Below are 26,346 nucleotides of genomic sequence, written 5' to 3'. Positions count from 1 at the left end.
GTTGAGTAAATGCCTGAAGTCTATTACTGGCTAAAGTTTTCTACTGTAGCTTTTCTATTTTCCTTTAACATGAAATTACATGCAGATGAACATGTTAACTAAATTTAATATTAGAAACAAAGATGAATTTTAACTAAACCACATATAAGATTACAGAAATGTCACTTATCAAACAGTGCCAAAGGGCACTTCTGCATAAACCAGATAAATGCCGAGGCTTCTCTTCTCCTTCTCACTTAAGGGGCTTTCACGCTCTCCCCCTTCTCAATCAAGGGAGTATCAGGGATCACCCAAGTAATTAAAAACCTATAGCTTCCAACATCCAACCACTCTCACTTCTATGAAGAATTCATATAAAATAGATCATGAAATAGAATTCATTTTGGCTGGTCAAACTTTCGTCTTCTCAGGCACAGATACATTTTAAACAATTTACAAATTACCACCATTACCACCCCTAAATACTCATTTCACTTTGATATGATTTCTTTGCCTTGTTTGAAAATTCACACATGTGGAGAAGCATGAGTCAATAATCATTAATTAAAATTCCCAATTGCACTTTCGACTGTTACAGACTACAAGTTTTTTTTAGGTTGTTCAAATTCTAGGTGAGATTTCTGTGTAAAAGGAACATTAACAGGTCAGCAAGTTTAGCTCAAAGCTCTGGAATAAGAATTCATTCAAGGATTCTGTAATCCACTTGTAAGAAGCAAGGAAGCAAATTTTAAATCATTGAGTATTGACTTTTTATTATTAGTCACTGTTCATAATTTGTTTCAACCAAAAGACAATACACACAGCAGAATTCTAATGCATCCCATGTAAATGTTTACATCCATTTTATTCCTCACTCACCTCTAAGACTTATCATTTAATTTTAAATTTTTTTTTACATCTCAAAAATATGTCTGCAATAATTAGAATTAGCCGTCCCACTTAGAAACAGCCTTTTAATATTTTTACAGTAAAGAAGATGTGATGGGGCTTAATGAAAATGTAACTTACAACAATTATGAAGGAAAAGGGACTTTACAAGGACACAGTGGGAGTTCACAAAGGAAAGAGTCCAGAAGCTCTTTCCCATGAGGCCCCCCCCCAAATTGAAAACAAAACAAAACACACAAAGCGCAACGGCAGGTTCCAAAAACAAAAACAAAAAAACTCCGATGCTCCATCCTGAAGCCAGAATCAGCCTCACGGAAGTTCACGAAGCAACACCGCAAGCTGCTTCAGCACGTTCTTCTGTTTAAGTGTCCTGGGTCCTGGAACCCTGCAGATGGAGCCCACTCACTACTATTGCTTGAAAAAGAGCGATTCCACTTCCACAAGCAGCCCCACCCTCCTGAGCCACAGCTGGTCAACGTGTTTTAAACTTCAGGACTTTCCGCTCCTCAGAGACCCTCCCCACTCCCAAACACATGAGTATACAGTCATGTACCACCTCTCCACCAACCACAAATTCGTAAATATCCACTTTTTGCTCTCTAGCTCCCACTTGGTTTAAAACGATGTAGATAAAATACATTCACCAGAAAAAAAGAATACACATTCAAACTCTTTCTTCCCCCTAGTTCTCACGGCCCAAGTAAAATAAGGAAGTTGAACCTCAAATACCGTATAGCCTACCTTCCGAACTCTTCTAGAAGAACGTAAAACTGAAAAGCATGTTATACAGTAGATGGAAATACTCAAACCGTTAGTGCTGAACAGTTTCAAATGTCTACTTTCTTCTACGAATGGGACAAATAAAGGGTATGAACCACATCTTTAACCTAGTTAAGAGGAAAGAATCCCCTCCCAAATGTTACACTGAGGAATGTTTCTTTAAATGAGAAAGACCTTAAAATAAACAGATGATCACTTCACACAGCATAAAACATTCCAAAACTGTCCCAATTACCTCAAGGTAAGAGCACCAGAGCATTGTGGGAGAAGCTTCTCAGGTAGAGCACCCTTCCTACTTTTTTTTTTTTTTTTCAGATTACTTAGATGAATCCTCCCTTAGGATTACTGGGGTGGAGGGGGTGGGAGTGATAGGATACATTATTCTGAAAGAGGGGGAAATGAGGTAAAAGTGCATGTGAAATTGTCCGAGTATGTGTAGGCTCACTGCTCATCACCTGGGGTTATTAAGACAGCCATGGAAATCACTTTCCTCACAAAGGCTCCGACATCGTAAATCCATCCAAATTCGCCCCCCCTTGCATGGTCATACCAGGGAAAGAAACTACTGAAATGTGTAAGTATTCATAGAAAGTAAGAGATTTCTCCTTTTAGCAGGAAGGCCAAGTACAAGGAGAACTAATTCTGATCCTAGAAACTAAGGCACGCTGAAGCCTTCAAAGATCCCATCATTTGAAACAGTCGTCACAACCATCAGGATCCTAGGCAGCTTTCTGGCCGCTAGTTCTTCAGTGTGGTGCTCAGCTTCACTCTCCAAAATCACTTCAAATATTCTAGGCAGCACCCTTTGCATTAAGGCCATGATTTTTATCCCGTCCTGACAAAGCTATGGATAATCACATAACTCCACCTCAGAACTATAATCACCCACGGAGATGTTTTGTTACTAGAGTAGACCCTTTCCAGCTCCACTGGCTAGCACTGTCTTAGAGCATGGTCTTCGGCAGATTTCTGAGATGCAGTTCAGTCCAACTAAAGAAACTTGGGCTGGTCAACTATTAATGTGAGAGAAAAATAAAGCCTCTAACCCAAAGAGGAATGTTAAATTCTATTCGAGAAATCTACCAATATTATGTTAATCCTATCATGTTTCACAGCATTAAGTATCCATCCAATGAAATCAGTCGGCAAAGAAACCTTGAAAGGCTATTCTTCATTGCAGAGGCAAAGCAAGTTGTCTGAAACATACATTAGTCCACACTTGCCTTTACTAACACTGCACAAGATAATATCCTGTTCTTGACGCAACCATTTACCCAGTAGAGTAAGTTTAGTAAATCTTGCTCTTGTTTACGATAAGACCAGAAAGTTTCCCCTTTTGAGCCTTTTAGTTCAACCCCAGTTTGTCAAATGTTAGGAATAATCCAGCATCTGATACAGAGCGAGATTTGACAAGACACTGAAGATTTTAGTAAAGGCTTGGTGAAATGAGGGGGGGGAATGATATTTGTATCCAGATTTAAGACCAAAGCCAAAGTCGTCCTTATACTGTACTCAGTACAGTAATGATTGCAAACATTCTAAGAGCAAGGCGGGCCTGACTTGTCCTCTCTTCTGGAGTACATCAGACATGGCACCCATGCAGCAGAACGTACATAGTACATTCACCATGTGCCACAGGAGTCACCTTACCTCATTCCAGCAATAAGGTTTGAGAATACAAGGCTCCTTTCTAAAAAGCACTCGGCACTCTCCCTAGTTTAAAAAGCTCCAGACACCTCAGGTCTTTGATGCAGATATTCATGAGACTGGCCTCTCTCATGAGACCAACTTCTCAGATTCAGGAAAGGATATGCCTACCCTATGTCCATAAGACTTCCTCTCACACAGGGGGCAAGGAAGCTACAAGGCTTCATTCCAACACCATAAAGTACAATATAGGAAAGATTTCTTTAACCGCGTGGTCTTTATTTCAGTGCCAGTGTTACAGATACAACACAAATGTTCCAGTTAGAAGAAGGAATTCAAACGGAATGCCAAGGTCCAAGCCAGGCTCAGGAAATAAAAAGGAAGGTTTGGAGTAATGGAGAAGATGACTCCAATATGCTCTAGGATGAGTCTGATACTCACTCTTCCTATGGGCAAAGGTGCTTTTGTTAAGGAGTCTGATCTTAAAAAGCGAACTCCTCTTTCCACCCATTTACCATAGTTCAACAGGCAAGTTATGGGCTTAGGAGAAACTTTAAAATTTGTGGTGGGGACAGGGGCATTAATAACTATTAATATACCTTTTAGAAGTTGTCCACTTTGCACTTTCAGGGGAATCGATTTTGAAAATCATGGACAGTATTCATGACTACAGCTAAAGAATGGAGAGAAAGGGGAGCTGGAAGAGCCTTGGGAGTTTCTATTACAAATAGAGCACCATATCCTTCATGCCAAATCTCAACAAAAGCTCTTTTTAACTGCACTGTCCAGTGTTTACAAATAACCTCTCCAGGTCTGCCCAGGTCTTGGTAACAAACATACATACATGTGTGTGTCTGTGTGTATACAGCAATGCACAGTAAAGGCTACTAGGAGCCTAATGCCTCTTTCAAACATTGGGGGAACCAGTAGAAAAAGGCAGGGCTCCCTAATGTCCATTGTTAACATTTCCATTCTGAATGCCTGATGTAAAAAGCGCCTGAAGATGGTAACCCAGCTAGTGAGGAATGGATACCCCCACCTCGCCCAGTCCACAGAAAAACACAGTAGAAAGAAGGGGCAATTCTTTGCTGCAGAGACAGAGTGAGTGTTTCCTTGCCATGGATTCCAGTCCTCTCCTCCAGACCAGCTGCTTATTTCCTCAGGGGCCCAGGGAATGTTGATTCTGGCTGTAAATGTGGGAGGGGTGAAGAAGTGCGGACAAAGGAGAAGAGGAGGAAGAGTGCAAAGTAGCCTCCAGAAGCAGCCGGCCTCAACAGTGGAGGAGAGGAGATTCATCTTTGACAATGCTTTGAGGTCAGCAATAACTTCAGGAAAATCCTCCTCAACAGTTCTCTTCAGCTCCTCATGCCCATGGTACAGTTGGGGGGGACTTGCCAGCGATCACAACCTCCTTCCCAGAGTTCCTTTGATTGAGTGGGACAAGAATGAGAATGGTGCCAGGCCCTCATTGCCAGGACTGAGGGGGAAAGTTGTTCACCTCTGCTAGATCTTGCATTGCTGAGCCCTTGTGGTTATATGTGAGCTTGATCCGCATTCGCAGCTGTTGCTGTAGAAGAACAGAGAATCGCAAATTACACAGTGAAAGGAAAGTTCTAGAATCTGTGAGGTCCACAAATAGACTTTTAATCAGAGAAAACAAATTATTTTAGAGCAAACCTGTCTCTCAAAAATGACACACAGGCAAATAACCACTACCACCACCATTACTGCCTAGTACTCTGGCCAACATCACACAGTCGAGTACAGGAAGTGTATCTCCAGAACACACCATCAGCTTCAATCCTAGAACCGCATTAACAGGACAGAACCACTCAGGAGCATTTTCACAGTAACACTGGCTGAGTGCTTCTCAAAAAGATTCAACCCTTCTTTCCAAGTTTCCAGAAAAATGAGGTAAACATACTCATCTTATGCTCTAAACTCAGAGATACAGTTGCTTTGTCTGTAAAACCAAGAGTAAATGTGAACATAAACTTGTTTTGTTCCCAAAACATAAAAGAAAAAAGTTAACTTATGGTAACAGAAGTCGTTTTAAGATAACTCAGTTATAAACCCCTTTTACTTTACGTGGCAGATTTCAAATATTAATGCACTAAGAAAATTTTTACTCTATGTACCAGATCATCAAAGGAATCTGCGCTGGTACTATAGGCAGAAACTTAGAATCCAGTAAGTAGCAGAAGAAAGGCAAAACGTTATAAGAGGAAGAAATCATCATACCGGGGTTATGAGATACCACTAGAAATCTTTCAAGGTGAAGAAATTCTCTGAGCCATTTTCAAAAACTGTTTGAAAACCAGTCAACTGATGACTATTAAAAGTGGAGTCAATTTACTTCTTTGAGAAGATATAATGAAAACATTGCTTAATTTCAGTTTCTAAAGCTACTTTTCATTTGGCTGTTTCATTAAAAATGCCTCCACTTGTACTGTGAGCACTCAATAATCACAGTAGTAAATATGGATATATGGGGTTCTACAGATACTCTTACTCTAGACTGTAACTTGTATAAAAATTAAAATTTCTAAGGGGCACATTGGTGACGCAGTCAGTTGGGTATCTGACTCCTGGTTTCTACTCAGGTTGTGATATCGAGCAGTGTCAGGCTCTGTGCTCAGCGTGAGTCTGCTTGAAATTAGCTCTCTCTCCCCCTCCCCCACATGCTCTCTCTCTCTCCCTCTCTCTAAAATGAATAAATCTTAAAAAAAAAAAAGATTAAAATGTCTAAGCTTTCCTTCTATTCTTGCAAAAAACTAGACCTTTAAGCCTCTAAATAGATAATTCCTTAAAGCTGCATTTTAGGTATCCCTGGGTGGCTCAGGTTGAGTGTCTGACTCTTGACTTCAGCTCAGGTCATGATCTCAGGGTCATGAGATCAAGCCCCACATCAAGCTCTCTGCTGGGTGTGAAGCTTCCTTAAGATTCTCTCTGCCCCTCCCGCCTCCTCTCCCTCTCAAAAAAAAAAAAAAAAAAAAAAAAAAAAAAAAGCTGCATTTTAATGCTGCCACTAAACGATTTCAAGTGTCTAGGCTGTGTTTATTATCTAATCTACAAAAGAATAAAGAGGTTAGACTAGACATTTTCACAGATTTCTTCTACAATTATGAGTCAGAAAAAACCTAGAGAAACAAAGCAGAATTTTATTTCAGGAAATATGCTTACCCCTCACTCAGATACTCTCTTCAAACGTGCTACTCACCTTCTGTGGGTTCAGAACTTTAATGACTTGTGTGATGGTCCCCGTATTAAACGCTGGGACAATGCTGCTGCTAGGAGACAGAAGCTGCAGCTGGAATGTCTGTGGGGAACAAAGGGCACTCTTCAGAAAAAATAATACACTCAATACTATGTCAGAGATGTCAACAAATAAAAAAATCAGACACCTGGATAATTACTCAAGTAACAGACTGACCTACTACTACGTTATGTTTGTTTTCCAGATATCAGCAATTCATAGTATGTGGACTGGCTATAACCTTCACATTATTTTAAAAACCCCACTGTTAGGTCTTTGATCATGAAAACTAGCAATAAGCCACTCTCCTCTTTCAGGCAGAAGGAACTTTAGCCTACCACTTTTCAAAAGGTGACCAATTTGTGTTTTGGCAACCTCACTTAATAGTAACTGATCAACTATGCAGGTAAAAAATGGGTGCCTGAGGCTAAAAAAGAAAGAAAGAAAAAAGCTAGAAAGAAACGAAAAAGAAAAACAAAAAAACGCTTTCTAGAAATAACAAAACAGCATACCAATCACCAACTACAGGCCTTATGCTTTTGTATATTTGGATAGTTGGGATAAGGAGACTTTAACTTTTGTTTTCTCAAGTCTACATAATCTGGAATGTGTCAAGGGTTACATGACAGAGGTAAGGAAAGGCTGGAAAGAGCCAAGCTGTTAATATGTATGTGGAATACATCAGGATCTCCCCCACCTGGGTCACAGGTCTTAAGAGAACAATTTCGTGCAGAGCTAGCCTATACAGCAAAAAACCTGGAAAAGCCAACTGCCATGATTTGTAGTGTTGGTGGGTTTTACTTGTTTGTTTACAGAGAAGAGAGATAAAAGTGCTATCAGCAAGACAGGTAAACTGTAATTGTTAGCACAATATAGTATGTATGTAGCTATTGTACATACTAGGATTTTACTTTATTTTTAATTTTTTTAAGTAGGCTCCATGCCCAGCATGGAGCCAAGCGCAAGGCTTGAACTCATGACCCTGAGATCAGGACCTGAGCTGAGATCAAGAGTTGGACGCTTAACTGACTGAGCCACCCAGGCACCCCCATACTAGGATTTAAAAAATCTTTCCTGAAAGTATAGTCTTATAAAATAATAGAGAGTGAAGAGAGAAAAAAGAGAGGGAAAGAGAGGCAGAGAGAAGAGTAAAGGAGAGAAGAGGGGGAGAGAGAGACAGAGAAAGAGAAGAGATGGGGGAGAGAGACAGAAAGAGACAGGTGGGGAGCAGGGCTGGTGGGGGACAAGAGGAGTAAAGTCTATCCAGCCTTCTCTTAGGACCAAAATTGTAAGAATAAAGAGATTTTATATCAACTCACGGACTTATTATGTTTGGTCTTTGACAATTCTATTGTCAAGATAGATTATGTAAGCTGAAATATTATTATTTACATTTATTTCATCAAATGTAGGATGCCATTGTTTTTCACACCATTATTTTATGTACCACTGACAAAGAAAACAGGCTGCCAACTAAACTATGATAAAGTACCAATTTTAAAATGCATCTCAATTTCAGAGATAATAAAAAGTAATAATAGAATCTACGAAATATGATTATTTTGAAGTTCAGGGTACATCACGACATGCAAACAGGTATGATACAGTACAGCACCAAAAGTAAGGCCATGCTTTAATGGCAGAGATGCTATGTTGCTAGAGCACAGCCTATGGTAACAAGTGTAAAACCCAAGGTTGCAGCAGTTAACATTTACTGAGCAATGAACAAAAGAGAAGTACTTAAAACAGTACACAGCACATAAAACTCATCTATCCCTCAAATGAACCCTAGGAAGTAGGCATCACTGCCACCATCCTCCCTTTGTAAATGAAGAAACTGAGGCATAAAGGTTAAGCTTGCTTAACATCATACAACTACTATTGAAACCACCCCACTCTAGTGCTTCTAAAAACATCTACATTACTCTGGCTCCTAAAAATGCAAGTAAAGGAGGCTGCAAAGTCAGCAGTAACCACAAATAAAAGAAAAGGTCTTCAATTTCCAAAAATGTGTTGTTTGAATGTCACTGAGAAGAGTAGCTTAGCTTAGTCTAAAACAAGGGCTGGCAAACTATGGCCCATCGGCCAAGAATGACCCGACATGTTTTTGTAAATGTTTTATTGGAACACAACCATGCTTTTTCATTTACATATTAACTACGGCTTTTTCCCCCAACTGCGGAAACAAGTAGATACAACAGACATCATATAGCCTAAAATACTTACTATATTATGAACTCTGAGAAACAAACTGAGGGCTTCAGAAGGGAGGGGGGAATGGGATAGGCTGGTGATGGGTAGTAAGTAGGGCATGTATTGCATGGTGCACTGGGTGTTATATGCAACTGATGAATCATCGAACTTTACATCAAAAACCAGGGATGTACTGTATGGTGACTAATATAATATAATAAAAAATATTATTGAAATAAATTAATTAATTAATTAAACTTACTATCTTGTTTTTGACAGAAAAATTTTGCCCACTCTTCATTCTCGGTATTTCTTTATACAAAACTTTTCATTATTCAAGGACAGACATAAATATTCCTCAAACTAAGATTTGGTATAAACAAAGCTTCAATTTACAAAAAGAAGCAGTGATTGGATCAATACTAAACTAGATATTAATGAAGAAGGAATGTTTCTTTCACTTAAATAAATATCAAGAGATGCAAACTTTTAATTCTGATCCAGTAAAACCAGAAAAGAATATGAAATAGATAGTTATTCATCTTAATGAATTTTAATTCTATGTTAGAATTTGTGTTTTTCAGGTTTTTACCACTGTATTACTGAACCCCGCCCATCCTCAATGGCCTGAGCATTACCAGACCACCTTGCAGAATTCTGCTGTGAGTCTCACTAGTTATTACCAGAATGTCCCTTCTTTATACTGTAAGAATATTTCTGACCAAGTAAAATGCTTTCAAAATGACACGCTTCAACGAACCATAATATATTACTGTTAATTTGGGTTAAATCTGCAAATTTAGTTTAACTTCTAAACATTAAAATATATCCCTTATCAAATGCATGGGAAAAAAAAATCAATCCATCTTTAATCAAAGGCAAAAGCAAAGACGACGCTGTAGTACCTTTGGTACCGCAGCCTGGAAAACAAAGTCTGTCATGTCCAGCTCTGTGCTGTTGGAGGCCTGTATCGTTATCACTGTGACGCTAGGGTTGGTATTTGACCGTTCAAAGGTGAACTCTATCTTCAAGCCGTTCTTACTGTATGCTGTGATGGAGGGGATGCCTGGAAAGCACAGGAAGATCAGTCTAACTGCAGTCAGCTTAATGCTTACACAATTATTCTTTGCTTCAGTAACTACCTCTCACTGAGGGTGAAGACACCAGTAATCGTACCTGTAGTGATGTCATTGAAGAGAGGCTGTGATGAAAGCCCATCCAACAAGAAGGGGGGCTGGGATATCTGTGGGACTGAGGCAGGAGCAGGAGCAGCAGCTGGAGCACCTAAATGAAACATTTCAATGGTAAGTCAGCATGACAAAGCTCACCAACAATAACAAAAAAACAAACAAAATACAGGAGAAAATTGTTATAACTCAGGTTAAAAGAAGGATTCCTTAAATAAGATGAGAAAAGCATAAACCAGGGGAGCCTGGGTGGCTCAGTCAGTTAAACGTCCCACTCTTGGTTTCGCTTGGGTCAGGGCTATGAGATCAAGCCCCACATCAGGCTCCACGCTGAGTGCAGAGCCTGCTTAAGATTCCCCTCTCCCTCTGCCCCTCCCCCTCCTCATACTCTAAATAGATAGATAGATAATATATTTCTTTTAAAAAAAAGAAAAAGAAACCATAAAGGGAAAAGAACTAAACATTCAAATAGTTTAAAATCAGTAACTTTTATTCATTATAAAATACTATAATAAAAATGAAAGACAGACCACAGGCAGCAGAAAATGTCTGCTACAAAACAGCAAATGGATGAGTATCCAGAACATAAATATCTTCTACAAATCAGTAAGAAAAAAAGATAATTCAACCTAAAATGGTAAGAGATATAAACAAGCAATTAACAGAAGAGGGAATCTGAATGAAAAGAGAATCATATGTAAAGAGATACTGAACATTACCAGTAATAAGGAATATAAAGTTTAAAACCACAATGAGATCCTACTTCACATCCAACAGAACGGTGAAAATTTCAATGTCTGATAATACCAGATACTGATAAGAATATGGAGCAATGCAGACTTCTCTACTATAGGAATGTAAACTAGTACAAACAACCTGGAGAACAATTTGGCAATTGCAGAGCTGAACATGATTATACCTCTAAACTAAAGTTCCTCAACCTCAAAACTAATGAAATTTTAGGCTAATTATATGCTGTAGGGGGCTATCTTGTGCACTGTAGGGTATTTACCAGCGCCACTGGCTTCTACCCATTAAATGATAGTAGCATCCTCCCAGCTGTGATAATCAAAAATATCTCCAAACACTGCCAACATCTGACAGGTAAAATAGTATTTTAATAATAACAATAATTTAATAAGATTTTATTTTGTAAGCTAAGTAGATCAAGGCATTTACTAAACCTTATAGATGTTAAATACTGCATAATAAAATTTTAACACACATGCACACACACCCTGGGAGAAGTGGTATGAAGTGGAGGAAAGAAGTCACCAAATGACCATCTTTATTTGATACTTGCAAGTAAGAACAAGCTGAAGATCATGTAAGTGATAGAAAATGGCCATGAACTGAGAGAACTCAGGATTCCAAGAAAAGGCATAAGAAAACACAGCAAAATAGAGAGTGCATTTTAGGTTTAAACAGATTTCAAACAACTTATTAAATTATCTGAAAATATACCATTTTGAAAAGGATTAACAAAGTGAAGGAAGGCCAAAATCTTTTTTAAAAAAATATCCAAGTACACAAGAAAAAAAATGACATACTAAAAGTTAGCAAGGAAGGTAAAAATATATATGGCTAAGCAAACCACAAGAAGCTAAAACAAATGTGAACACCACAGCAAGTGCAGTCACGCACATTACCAATCAAGTATAACAAGATATTCATATAGTTCTAACTTTTAGAACTCTAATCTAGTAATTTTCTTACAATTTCCATTTTCAAAACAATTTTAGAAATGCATTCCCATGGGGTGCCTGGGTGGCTCAGTCGTTAAGCGTCTGCCTTCAGCTCAGGTCATGATCCCAGGGTCCTGGGATTGAGCCCCGCATCGGGCTCCCTGCTCGGCGGGAAGCCTGCTTCTCCCTCTCACACTCCCCCTGCTTGTGTTCCCTCTCTCGCTGCCTCTCTCTGTCAAATAAATAAATAAAATCTTAAAAAAAAAAAAAGAAAAAAGAAAAAAAGAAATGCATTCCCATGGAAAATCAGAGGCTACTCAAAATATATAGCCAGGATTATGGGTCCCTAAGTCCCTCAGATTTTAGCTCTTTCCTCCTGTAAAGGAACAATAAGTAGTTTTGGGAAACAATGGAAACTCACTGCTCCGGTTCCCCTAAAAACACACACTAAATTTATTTCTTAATTTCCACTTACTTAAATGACTGTGCATTAGGATATATGACTGTAATGATGGCTTAAAGAATATAAAACTCAAAAATCTTTAACCTAATAAAGAAAATGGGGAAATGCGTTTAAAACACATGATGAATAAGGAAAATCCAGGCTCTTTTGACATTTTATCAGTTTGCTTTTTCATGTAACACTAGGAAAGTAAAAACGTAAAAAGAGAAACAAAATAAAACATTAAGACCCCATGATATTAAGCGTCTGCCTTCGGCCCAGGGCGTGATCCCGGCGTTATGGGATCGAGCCCCACATCAGGCTCCTCCGCTATGAGCCTGCTTCTTCCTCTCCCACTCCCCCTGCTTGTGTTCCCTCTCTCGCTGGCTGTCTCTATCTCTGTCAAATAAATAAATAAAATCTTTAAAAAAAAAAAAAAAAAAGACCCCCTGATAAATGAGTCAAGATACAAAAGGAATATGCAAAAAAGAAATTCATGTGTAATACAAAAATATATGTAAATGTAACACTCCCTGTGATTGAAAAAAACAAAAATTAACAAAATAATAGGGCCAGTCTTTCACCTGTTAGGGTTTTTAAAAAATGATAATACACAATACTCACGACTGTACAGTGAAACTGGTAGACAGATGCACTGAGGAAAAGATACAACATTTACTAAGTGCATACTACATGTCCTGCATGTACTGAATAAGTCACCATCCCTCATAAAGAGCTCATAAGGTAAAGTATTTATCATCTTTTTAAAAATTTTTTTAAAGATTTTATTTATTTATTTGACAGAGAGAGACAGCATAAGCAGGGGGAGCGGCAGGCAGAGGGAGAGGGAGAAGCAGGCTCCCCACTGAGCAGGGAGCCCGATGCAGGACTCGATCTCAGGAACCTGGGATCATGACCCGAGCCGAAGGCTACTGCTTACCCGTCTGAGCCACCCAGGCACCCACATCCTTTTTTTACTTTAAAACATTTTATTTTTAGGTAATATACATCCAAGGTGGTCTCGAACCCACAACCCCGAGATGAAGAGTTGCATACTCTACTGACTGAGCCGGCCAGGCACCTCTCATTCTTACTTTAAACAGAACCAGAAAGACTGAGTAACTTGACCTAAGAATGTAATCCAAAATAAGAGGAAACAGATGTAATGATGATATTTGTTGAGGCATTAGTTACAAGAAAAATCTGAAACATGATGTCCAATAGTAAGGAATTGAGTAAATAACAATGCAAACTTTTTAATGCAATGTTAGACAACCATTTAAATTATAATTGTGAAGATTATGGACTAACATGGAAATGCTAATATGTTAATAAGTAAAGTGAATCACCTATACACTATGTTTTAACTAAGGGGTTATTTTTGCTTTTCGATAGATCCAGTAGAGCTATGGCATCTGAGGATCTGAAACTATTTGGGAATGACTCAAAAGTATATACACATCAGTAACATTTTGAAATTTTGTTAAGACATGAATATAAACCATAAGCTCTGGGAAGAAGCTGTGTTAGGAAAAACCATTTAGCCTCTGATAGCTTGTCTAGATGACCATTCAAAATCCTTATCCTATGGCTATTTTCTATTTGAGGTCACACATGCAGTAACTCACCATTATACTTTTAAAGAAATCACTTAAGATAGAAATTATATGCTATGGTGATACGCTTGGACTTGGGGGTTCATAATGTCACTGAATAATACATCAACAATTACTAACGTCTACTACATATAAACAAACATAAGAAAAAAATGTTTCCAAATGAAAAGTTATGTTTGAATATTATCATCATGGATGATTTTCTCCCTCCATTGCTTTATTAAGAGGGCGAGAGGAAAACAGGTTAACATCTGTCCATCCTCCACAAGTGGCCTTGGCTCCTGAAAGCTAATCATGAGTAGAAAGAAACATACAAAAGTGATGTCTTAGGACACTAACTAAAAGCAGAAGTGACTTGAGATATATTTCTTTTGTCGCCTGAAAGTCCTTTCTATCTTAAATACTATGAGAGCAACTTATCCTCCCAATATTAAAAATTAGACTTTAAGTATTCCCTGTGAATTAGCTCTAGAATACTAGCATGGCAGTTTATATCCCAGATGCTGTGAAGATTCCATTCCTACTTCTCACTCAGCCTCTCCCCTCTTTAACTGATTCACATGCCAGAAAGACTATGTTCAGTGTATTTTTTCCCCAAGGCCTTTATAACCTCAGCCAAGGCATTAAATAACTCCAGTCTGGTCTCACCTGTAAGGTTGATGTCTCCCAGCAAATCAAGAAGTTCTCCACCAGCAGAAGCTGGTTTGCTTGTAGGTGCAGTTGGAATAACAGGTGTTATGTCATTTCCTCCCAACAAATCCAATAAATCATTGGCCTATACAAGGAAATAATATCTCAATTCATTAGTCATTTGTCTAATCTGCAGCTAAAGCAAAGCTCTTTCAACACTTAAAAATAAGGAAGAGAGCCATCGATCAATCCAGGAACACTGAAGGGAATCAGCTGAGAGACAGGTTATAAGGAACTATAAGATCACAAAGATTCCCAGATAAGCGAGTGAAAAGCTACCTGGCTGGTGGGCTGTGGCCCAGAGGGTGGTGGTTTGGTCTCTAGTGGAGCTGGCTCTGTCTCTCCATTTGTCTGCACAATCTCAGTAGGGCCATTTGTGGTCACTTTTTCCATGACAGGCATTCTCTCAAGCAGGGCAGACCTGGAAGAATCTGAAGTGGTTAAATTCTAGGCAGTTAACCTAGATTCCCTACCCAAGACAATCACTGTTACTATATTGGAGTCAAACATGGACAGCCATCTCCCCTCCCCACCCTGTAACACACACACTAAAATAGAAGATGGATTACAAGAATACATGACCTAAATTCCTGGCTGGATTAAGGGCAGGCAAGAAACCTTGAATAGACAAACTGTCCACCTAAATCCCGAGAGACTGGGATTTCTCAGTGGTAGAGAAATTGGTATGAAAGAAAGGCAAATAAGTAGGTATTAACAATTTCCAATCAAGATGATACTGCATAACAGAAGTGGAAAAAAAGATCACGCCTCACAAAGCTAAATATTGGAATGAGATTCTCTTGAAAAAAAAAAAAAAAACAACTCCCACTTCTTAACCAAATAAAATGGAAAATGAAGCAAACATTTCATACCAAAAGAAAGGGGAGAAGGTGAATGAGAGGACACAGCTAACTTATGTCTTTACAGGGTAGGCAGAATAGAAGATGGATAAATAAAAGCAGTCAGCAATTAGGACTAAATAGAGTTGTGGTGTCCAGTTAGTAAAGCACGAGGAATAAGTCTCCCTTGCGGATTATCACGACAATCTGCTCAGGATGCTAACAGCTACATGCATTGCTTAGCTTCTTTCACTTACCTCATATGGTCATATTTCTTAAAAAGTGCATTATATTCTACTGCCCTCTGCTGGAGTTCCACATCAATGCTGCTTCCATAGATTGAAACCACTTTCTTAATTCGGCTTTGGGATAAAATGACAAACAAATTCAAATACCCAAAAGAAAAATCACAAACAAGCAGAGAAAATAAACAAACCAGTTTTCTGGTTAAAAATCTGAAATACTCCTCTTTCCATATCTTTTCAAAAACAAAACACCTTTCCTTTGTCTTCTTTCATCCAACATCTACCTCAACACCATCATTTACCACTATACTTGTTCTAACTGTATTGCTAGATTTTGTCTGTTAAATGTCCCATAACCTAAAGTTTGCTAGAAAAAAGTACCAATTATTAATTTGTTACAAAAGAAGTGTATAATGTTCATTCTCTTCGTTAACAACTTTAAAATAAGCTTTTATCAACAAAGGGTTATTACCTGACAACAAATTCTTCTAGTTCACAATTTAAAGAGTTAGTAAAAACTACCATTTTCCACAGGGCCTTACAGAAAGTCTAAGAGAAATAAGTCTGCCTTAAATATGCCTGGCTGGGAAACTAATCCAATTGACTTTTATTCAAAATAGTGAAGAGCAAAATTTAAACATTTAACCACCAAAACCTTCATGATTTTCTTCCTCTTCAGACATCTCAAAATACTATAATAAACCAGAACCTTTATACAGGGAAATAACTTCTCTACTTTAAAAAAGAGAAAAGGCATTAGAAATCAGATTTTAAAAACATAACTTTTTACCTTCAAAATAATAAATGGTGGGGTGTGAGGATAAGAGGGAGCAAAGTATAGATAAAATAAGGATGAACCACAAATTAATGATTATTATTGTGGAATAATAGGAATGTACAATTCATTTAACTATCCTATTTTTGCCTTTGCTTGAAATTTTCGTAACGAAGAGTTTTTAAAAATTACAAATAACACGTCCATCCTACTTTTTCTCCATACTCACTTTACAGTACAGGTGAATCGAGTAGAAAGCTTCATAATGGCAGTGAGGGCATAACCTCGGGTCACAGAGGTGGACATATTAGAGATTAAGACACTTTCTAAAATATCCAACACTTCATCTTCTGTTACCTGGGGAGAAAAAAAAAATGTAGGGTGAATTCTAACAGTAAATATCTAAATCTGATATCAAGTCACAGGATGCCCCCAGAAAGACAACTCTACCATCATTACCAAAACTTCTAACACAATCTGTGCTTTGCCATGGTAACTGTCCAAGCTGATCCATCAATCAGAAGCAGGTAGGAGGGAGGTTTAAAAAAAAAAAGAGTGGAAAATACCCAGAGGGGGCTGAGAGACACATTATATTAGTTTCAAGAGGCAGAAGTAAGGAAGAAAATAAAAGGGGGATAAATAGAGTTCAAGTGTTGTTGCCATAACTTCTCCTAAAGCCAGTCTTTTAATAAGCAAATGCAGACATGGATATGTCTGATTTCTTCTTATCAAGCCACAGGGTAGGAGAAACAATATAATTCAGTCTGATGGGGTAAGGAGTAGGTCTGCAGGTGGTTTTAAAATCTCACATAGGGCTAGTAAGTTCCATCTCAAAACTGTTAAGTTTCCCAATATAATTCTGGCATTAACTTCTTTAACAGGTTTTCAAGGAATCAAACTCAACTCCTCATTAAACACTATCCTCCTATAACCAAAGCCACTATTTTCTCCCCTCCTGAAAGAGTAACAAAGGGTACCTGAATAGGTTCTTCCTCTTCACACTGGCCTGATACAAGAAGATCTCCATATTCACCTATACACCATGCAGCCACTTGTACCAAAGGTTGCTGTCAAAAGAAAGTCACCATTTGTCACCATTTGGTTTTTAATCCTTCCAAGGACTAACGCAAATCACAGGTCATCTAATCATAAACGTCAAAACCAAGGCACATCTAGAGTGTTAGTAGTAAGAACACACCAGGAACATAATGGGTAATTTCCCCACCAAAGTAGAAAGTACGTACTTGAGAATAATCACCAAGAATTGCTTTGTACAAGCGCTGGACAGTATAGGCGTGCATTTCCACACTATTGGTTATTAACTGGATCAAGTTGGGGACTGCATCATCACGAACATAGCTTCCTGCCTAAAAGGAAATGCAGTTACCCTTAGAAACACACCATAATGATAAGAAATGTTAGCTATTGCTTTTATTCAAAGGAGACTACTACAAAGCATCCTCAAAGATAAAACTGGTTCCAATTCTCAGGTTTATACACGCAGCTCAAACTTCAAAGTCTTACCTATTCAAATGTCTTACTTATTTAAATGAATATTCTTTTTTTTTTTAAGATTTTATTTATTTATTCGACAGAGATAGAGACAGCCAGCGAGAGAGGGAACACAAGCAGGGGGAGTGGGAGAGGAAGAAGCAGGCTCACAGCGGAAGAACCTGATGTGGGGCTCGATCCCACAACGCCGGGATCACGCCCTGAGCCGAAGGCAGACGCTTAACCGCTGTGCTACCCAGGCGCCCCTTAAATGAATATTCTAAGTTTTTTAATTTTATAAAAAATTTTAAAAATCTCCTCTGTCAAAGTAAAAGTAAAATACAAAGGACCTTTATACATTTGAGTAGAAAAGAAAGACCTTTCCTACTCAAAACAGATTAGGTTTAAGATTTCAAAAATTTAAGAAGTATATTCACTGGGAACTTAATTACAACAACCTCTCCCTTCTCCCAACTCCCCAACAAAGTTAAAATCATATGGGCTAACTACAGAAGCCACATTACTCTGGGGGACTAAGAGGGGAGTGTATATCAATGGTCCAAAAGGGTGGCATTTTTTTAAATTTTTTTTAAAGATTTTATTTATTTATTTGAGAGAGAGAGTGCATGCACACAGCGGGATGGGGCAGAAGGAGAAACAGACTCCCTGCTGAGCAGGACCCTGGGATCATAACCTGAGCCAAAGGCAGATGCTTAAGACTGAGCCACCCAGGCACCCCCCCAAAAGGGCAGCATTTAAATAAGAATTAAATAGTAACCTTTTTAAAACTTCAATTTATTTAAAATATCACACTGTCCTTTAAAAGCTAGAGTTTATAAAAATTACAGAACCATTCATCCCAGAAAGGGGAAATATTTTATATTTAATCATCCACACTTTAAAAACAAAAACAAACCTGGTCTCTTTAATGTCCTCTTGACTAGCAGAATCTGAGATACTATTTGCAACCATGGGACACAATAAAGCTATTTAACCTACAAGGAAACTAAATCTTGGCCTTGTCAGAGGATTATGATAACCAAGCTGTGCAGGACATATAAACAGTGGAACCTGTGCCTAGTATCAGGCACCTTGATCAAGCTCCTGTTGCTGGGCAGAGGAGTGGATCTGATTTACAAGAATGAGACCAAGAAAAAGGAAAAGGAAAAGGAAAAGGAGAGAGAGAAAGAAAAAGGGAAAGGAAAAGAAGAGAGAGACAGAAACAGAAAAACCCCAGGTGATTGGGATACACACTCCTGCTAAAAGCCAGAGAGAGAAGTTTGGGGAAATGGTCAAAAAGGAATGGAGAGAAGCTAAAAAAATAAGTAATTTGTTTTACATTCTTCTTCCCTAATGGGAAAAAGCAGTGCTGTAAGTAAGAGGAAGCAAAACATGACCTAATTGACGTTTATACACCACTTCATCCAACAGCAGAAGATATATTATTCTCAAGCTCAAATGGAACATTCACCAAGACAGACCACATTCTGGGCCATAAAAAAAAAAATCTCAAATTTATTTATTTTTATTTATTTAAAGTAGGTTCCACATCCAACGTGGGGCATGGACTCATGACACTGAGATCGAGAGTCATATGTTCTACCAACTAAGCTAGACAGGTGCCCCAGAAACATCTCAATTAAAAAAAATAAAAGTCAGGGGCGCCTGGGTGGCTCAGTCGTCTAAGTGTCTGCCTTCTGCTCAGGTCACGATTCCGAGGCCCTGGTCTTGAGTCCCATATTGAGTTTCCTGCTCCGTGGGGAGTGTGCTTCTCCCTCTGCCCCTCCCACCACTTGTGTTTTTTCTCTCTCTCTCTCAAATAAACAAATAAAATCTTTTTAAAAATAAATAATAGAATAAAAGTCATACAGGATTTAACTAGAAATCACTAACACAAAGATAGCTAAGAAATCCCAAAATATTTGGAGATTAAACAACAAATTGGGGTGCCTGGGTGGCTCAGTCATTAAGCGTCTGCCTTGGACTCAGGGCATGATCCCAGGGTTCTAGGATCGAGCCCCACATCGGGCTCCCTGCTCCGCTGGGAGCCTGCTTCTTCCTCTCCCACTCCCCCTGACTGTGTTCCCTCTCTTCGCTGGCTGTCTCTCTTAACAAATAAGATCTTAAAAAAAAAAAACAAAAAAAAACTAAATAACACATAGATAAAAGATAATTATAGACCAGTATCTCTCACCAATATGGATGCAAAAATCCTAAAAAATATATTAGCAAATCAAATACAGCAATGTATAAAAAGACCTATCCACCATAATCATGTGGGATTTATTCCAGGTATGGAAGGTTAGTTCAACTTTCAGAAATCAATTAATGTAATCCAGCACATCAATAAGTTAAAGAGGAAAAATCACAGGACCAAAATAAGATTATACAAGTCAATTAGAAAAATGAAAAGCAGGAGCATTAAAAAGAATGGTTTTGATTTTGACAATATTTTTCTTCAAGAGCTCTTTTTTCTTCATTTAAGCCTTATAAAAACCAACAAAATGTGTCCTGATTCATAGCTTTTGTTAAAATATAATTTCCCCATTACTGCATTTATTAACTTTTTACAAAGTTAATTCAAGTAAATTAGAAAACTAGCATGTCACAGACAGAATTCCACAGCAACAAATATATATACACACATCATAATTTCAATGATATCGTTCCTTCCTACAGATGTTTTATATCTTGCTTAACCAATGCCCATTTGGAGACTTGTATGTATTTCCAGTTTCCTCCCATTATAAACAGGACTGGGATGAACATCTTTGTACATACGTTTTTGTACACTTGTCCTTTAATTTTTCCAAGATAAATTCCTAAAAAGAGAATTAACGAGTTCAAAGGTACAAACTGGGGCGCCTGGGTGGCTCAGTCAGTTAACTGGCCAACTCTTGATTTCCGGAAGTATACTCCGGAAAGACGGCACCATATTATACCCAATATGAAGTGGAGAGTACTGCCTATTTCTCTATTTCCTAACTAACACTAGGAATTAGATTAAAAAGTATGACGAGTGAAAAATGATACCTACTTTGTAATTTTACTAGTAAGTAAAATTTCTTTTTTTCTTTTTTTTTAAAGATTTTATTTATTTATTCGACAGAGATAGAGACAGCCAGCGAGAGAGGGAACACAAGCAGGGGGAGTGGGAGAGGAAGAGGCAGGCTCATAGCGGAGGAGCCTGATGTGGGGCTCGATCCCATAACGACAGAATCATGCCCTGAGCCGAAGGCAGATGCCCAACCGCTGTGCCACCCAGGCACCCCAAATTTCTTTATTAGTAAGCATATTTGTCAATGTTAACCAGCCATTTCTTTCTTCTTTTGTGAAATGTCTATTCAAATGCCAATTTTTCCATTACAGTGTTTGATTTTTTCTATTAATTGTAAATTATATATAGATTAAAGATATTAACATGCTGTCATATGTTAAGTGTTTTTCTCCTACTTGTCATTTGCCTTTTAACTTTGTAGATTTTTTTCCTTTTGCCTTACAAGTTTTTCTTTATGGTACCTACTTCTGTGACAGCAATTAGACATAGATAGTTATGTTTTCTTTATATGTCACTACACTTTCATTTTGACTGTTAAATCTCTAATCCCTATTAACCAAATGATAAACATGGAAGCTCCAAAACTCTGGAAGACTGCCAAAGAAATACTATCTTATAAAACCATAATTTTAAATTCAGAATAAATCTCGTCATTCAAAACCCTCCAATGGCTTCCTATATATATTTAAAAATTTTTTTTCCAAACTCCTCTGAGGCCCTATATAATCCAGGCCCTCCTTCTGTCCTCCCATTCTCTGCCCCTCATGCTACTGGCTTCACTTGCCTTCTTATTGCCTCCAAGCGGGCCACACTTGTTGCTACTCAAAGGCTTTGCAACACTTGCTGTTGCTCCAAACCTTTGCATGGCTCATTTCACTGAGCTCTCTCAAGTGTTACCTCTTCTGAGTGACCCGCCCTGACTACTCTACCTAAAAAACTTGGCCCATTGCCCCATATTCCACTCTCCCTTGCCATCACTATAGTCCTTCATGCTGCTTCAGTGTTTCTCGTAGTATTTTTTCTTGCCTAACAGGATAGTTCGTATTTTCCCATGAATTTCCTATCTCCCCACTAGAACTAGAATGTAAAGCTTCATGAGAACAAGGGCTTTGTCTGCCTCATTAATCAGCACATCCAGCACTTAGTATACGTTGACTAAAAAAACACTACTTACCGTTGTCAAAACACGCATAATTGTGTCTATATGCCACCTTTTGGAAGGTGCATACCTGCGGAAATAATGGCACCAGATGAAACAATTGGAACCTGTAAACTATTCTGTGCTCAGTGACTTTAAAAAATACTGTCCCATAGTCTTTTCTAGGTTTACTGGTAAAGTGATTATTTTTGGACACATCTTACCTTCAAATCTAGCAGCTACCCCCATTTCAAAGGGTAATGAAATGGTACACAAACTCAGATGTTTCACATAATAACTGTAAAAGGAGTTACTGAGCTGAGACATGGGACTCCATCTCCAGTTTTTTGGAAAACATATCATAAAGACAAAGCAAGAGGACAGAGAAGAAAGAAGAAAGGGGCTGTCCCCAGACCCAGGCAACACCAGGGCTAGAAGCTCATGCCCTTACACTCACGGTGCAGAGAGAAGAAATCATCATACTGCTAAAACTGAGGTGCGTCTTCCTAACAGTTTTACACAGAACCACAATTTAGATGCTATGATGCTATAGTTTTTCTATTCTCTACCAAAAAACCCACAAACAAAGGCTTTTCTAGTCTCTTCTTCATAGATGAGAAGTTAAAGGACAGATACAAGAGGAGATTTTATGAAAGTAGGGTTCTTTTTGGTCTTAGCATACATAAATACTGGCTGGAATGGCCTTCTAATGAAGCAAATTTCTAACTGGGAGCCTGAAATAAACATTACACATTTTAAATAGGTTTACAACATTTTCCCCATGTTGTAAAGATGCTTTCAGAAAGTCCCAAGCATCTTTTACCAATAAATGTAAACATTAAATCTTACTTTTCTGCAGCAAGAAAGATTCCAGATGCACAGTCTGCTTTAAATTCCGGCTCACATGAATCCAGAAAATAAAGTAATTCCTTCATCATGCCTCGGATATTATTCCCATTTACCAAAGCAAAACTCAATTCCATTGCACGCCTTGCAGAGGGAAAAAATTTAAAAAAAAAGTTATGGTATTTATAGTAGGAATGAAACAAAGACCCAGGTGTGTTGTTTCTGAACATCAAGTACGGGCTGATGTACTGATGTCCTTCCACAATCTTGTGATCGCAACCTTCGTATACAAGATAACCAAAGTTAACAAGGTTAGTTTTAACATTTTTAATCTTTATTCAACACTTTTCTTCTAAAAGCTCTAAAAGATACACTGCTTATGACCAAAAATGCAGTTTGGGTTCAACAGTCTATGAAGAAGAAATTCAGAACAGTTACAAGGCTCAAAAAAGAGAAGCAACGAAATTATTACTAAATGATAATACCTCTTTGCATTATTCCTTAAAAATGTGATAAAGCCACCATGTTCTCTTTTTATTATATCCACTTCTGTCCAAAAATGATATAACAGTATACATCAAAAGATATATAGAAAATTGGAATAAAAACACACCTTGAAGGTATTATACTAAGTGAAATAAGTCAGAGAAAAAATGAATACTGTATGATGTCACTTACACCTGGAAGGTAAAAAAGTCAAAAGCATAGAAACAGACTAGAATGGTGGTTACCAGAGTCTCAGGGTTGGGGTGAAAGGGGAGATGTTGTTGATCAAAAGGTACAAACTTCAGCCATAACATGAGTAAGTTCTGGGGATCTAACGTACAGCATGACAACAACAATGAACAATAACAAAAATGTATTATATACTTGAAAGCTGCTAAAGGGTAGACCTTATATATTCTCACCACAAAAAAGAAATAGTAACTATGTGGTATGATCCAGGTGTTCACTAACGCCATGGTGGTAACTACCTCACAATATATATCAAATCAACGCACCGTACACCTCACACTTACACGTTTGTGTTAATTTTATCTCAAAAAAGCTGGGTTGTGGGGAACAAAAGAGAGAATGAGGGCTTTGCAAAGGGAAAAAGGGCATGTGCTATGCAGGCAAATAAAAGTTTCCGTAACTGCCTATCAAAGTCGGCAACTAAGGCACAACGGAAATATTTAACATATAAAAGTTAGAAGATTACTACATGAATCTTTTCATATTTGGTCAATGATTTTAAATATGGTTTATAAACTGACTTTCAAAATACCAATTTAACAAGTAAGAAATACTTTTATCTTAGCTAATCTATAAACAACATTCAATCTTTACAGGAATACAATAGCTAATTCTTACACAGTGCTTAAGTACTTTATATATAATAACCCAGTTAATCCTGCATAACCCTTTGAAGTGGGCACTCTTTTTTTTTTTTTAAGATTTTATTTATTTGAGATAGAGAATGAGCAGTGGGGAAGGGCAGAAGGAGAGAGAGAGAAAGAGAAAGAGAGAGAAGCAGGCTCCCCATTGAGCAGGAAGCCCAACCCGGGGCTCGATCCCAGGACCTGAGCTGGAGGCAGTGCTTAACTGACTGAGCCACCCAGGTGCCCCTGAAGTGGGTGCTCTTGTATTTCCATTTTACATATGGGACAAATGAGGCAGAGATAGGTTAAGTAACCAAACCAAGTTTAATAAAGACAGAGCCAAAATTTGAAATGAGGCATTCGGGCTCCAGAGTCCGAGCTCCTAGTGTGAAACAGCCTGTCAAGGAGACACAGGTTTTACTTTCGAAATGCAAAGCCCAGTCATGAGCAATAGAGAAAGAAACAACACAAGAGGAGTCAGAAGGTCTAATTTCTATTCCCAGGTCTGCCTGTACAGGGGCAGGTTTAAAGGAAATCATCTGATTTCTATGGGACTGTATTTTAACTAATTTGTTAAGTGGGGATAGAAATAATCGTCTAGTCTGTCTCGCTGGCTTGCTCTGAGAATCATCTGAGAGGGTGCTTATAAATCCTGCGCAAAGCACCTCCCACTGTCAAAAAAAATCCTGGGGCACCTGACTGGCTCAGTTGGTGGAGCATGTGACTCTTGTAGGGCTGTAGGTTCGAGTCCCACGTTGGGTATAGAGATTGCTTAAAAATAAAATCTTCAAAAAAAATTTTTTTTAATTAAAAAATCCTGTGCAAAGCAGTGAGTTACTGTTGCTGAGTTTAGGTCTATCTTTAGATTGTTCACGCACTTAGCATCTGCTCTCTGCAAATAAAAGGAACTCAATATCAATAGATATTTGCTAAACGAATGGTTTCAGATATCATTTCAAATCTAATTTATTCTGGATTTAAACATACAACCAGAAGTTCACTGAGGCCAACTACAACTAGGTTTTACAAACAGCTCCAGTTCTTCCAATAGATTCAGTAGAGTTACTCCAACCGGGAAAAGAATTTATGCCCTTTCAAAGTGCTATCTGCTGCCTAACGATCATTCGTAGATGCACTGTTCTAAAAACCACAGCTGCTTCTAGAAGTACTGTGAGAAAATGTGTGCTGTCAGCAACTGAGTATCAGCATTGTGATAAAACACTTAGCCGATGGATCACTCCACATTTTCATCCTCCAGCACACAGCGCACAGTACCTCTGTTAAGCAGACTTCTCCCCAGTCTATCTGTACCTGTCTGTCTATCAAAGATGCAAGGACAACTTTGGTTGTGCACAAAAGTGCACTTGTACTTTGGTATTCCTTATTGGCCTTCTTCACTGACCTAACCTTCTCCCTGCCAATCCTTCCTTAAAAAGGATTTACTCAGCTGAGAGTTCATCTGTGAAAATCATGACTAAATAAACAAATGGCAACATTCTCACTCTCAGAACTATTATGACGTTATCGGGGGGGGGGGGAAGAAAACTATCAATAATCTGTTACCTTTTTATTGAGACATCCAAATCTTTCAAGCAGTCCACAATCGTGCTTCTGTGCCTCTGTACTGCGTTATGATCTGTCTGCACAGTCTTCAACAAAGATGTCAAAGCTACATATCTGGATGAAACAAAGTCGCAAAAGGCAGAATTAAAAATTCAGGATAGTTCTTCTCTACTTAAATAATGACAAAGAAGATGTCTAATGACTAAATATTTTTAAATATTTAAAAGACAAGACTGAATTAGTGAGTATAATGGTAATATCTTAAAGGCATAAAAGACACTATAATCTTAAGTAGTGGTAACCAGGAGAATTTAGATTCGTATTCATGGTCAAGTCCATTTAAACTTCTAAAAGTGACTGATTCCATTCTTTCAAATTCTTCCAAGTAGTACAACAAAATAAGCGCATAGTATGCCTTTCCTTAATCCCAAACTGCAAGAGGAAATGATTTCAATGTTACCATTTGTATTTTCTTTGCTTTTATTTGATACCGGTACCAAGACGAACCCTATAAAAACCTGAGTTTAAGATTGAAGTATTTAAAAATTCTTTTGGAAGGAGGAGATAATTCAGGGTACCACAATGATTATTTACACATTTTTAAATGCTCACTTGATAAAAAAAAAAAAAAGAACATTTTCTCCTG

General features: G+C 38.1%; 1 protein-coding gene and 1 non-coding gene across 2 annotated transcripts in view; both read right to left on the bottom strand.

Annotated features, from left to right (window-relative positions):
* Window positions 1–735: 735 nt before the first annotated feature.
* AP1G1 (adaptor related protein complex 1 subunit gamma 1) overlaps window positions 736–26,346 on the bottom strand; it is a 75,684-nt gene continuing 50,073 nt past the window's right edge. The window contains exons 11-23 of the mRNA XM_008702382.2: window positions 25,701–25,814; window positions 22,780–22,920; window positions 21,967–22,021; window positions 17,488–17,610; window positions 17,221–17,310; window positions 16,473–16,600; window positions 15,481–15,585; window positions 14,664–14,805; window positions 14,343–14,469; window positions 9,941–10,048; window positions 9,670–9,830; window positions 6,536–6,634; window positions 736–4,882 (exon numbers count right to left, since the gene is read on the bottom strand). Coding sequence (XP_008700604.1) covers window positions 4,781–4,882; window positions 6,536–6,634; window positions 9,670–9,830; window positions 9,941–10,048; window positions 14,343–14,469; window positions 14,664–14,805; window positions 15,481–15,585; window positions 16,473–16,600; window positions 17,221–17,310; window positions 17,488–17,610; window positions 21,967–22,021; window positions 22,780–22,920; window positions 25,701–25,814 — 1,495 coding nt within the window. The 3' untranslated portion in view covers window positions 736–4,780. The remainder of the gene's footprint in view (window positions 4,883–6,535; window positions 6,635–9,669; window positions 9,831–9,940; window positions 10,049–14,342; window positions 14,470–14,663; window positions 14,806–15,480; window positions 15,586–16,472; window positions 16,601–17,220; window positions 17,311–17,487; window positions 17,611–21,966; window positions 22,022–22,779; window positions 22,921–25,700; window positions 25,815–26,346) is intronic.
* Window positions 25,317–25,401, bottom strand: LOC121103600. The gene has a single exon (XR_005835847.1). It is a non-coding gene; the product is annotated as a small nucleolar RNA SNORD71 (small nucleolar RNA).

The sequence above is a fragment of the Ursus maritimus genome, unplaced genomic scaffold (assembly GCF_017311325.1).
Source record: "Ursus maritimus isolate PB19 unplaced genomic scaffold, ASM1731132v1 scaffold_19, whole genome shotgun sequence".
Taxonomy (NCBI): Eukaryota; Metazoa; Chordata; class Mammalia; order Carnivora; family Ursidae; genus Ursus; species Ursus maritimus.
The sequence above is the reverse complement of the archived record's forward strand: the minus strand, read 5'-3'. Positions and strand labels throughout refer to the sequence as shown.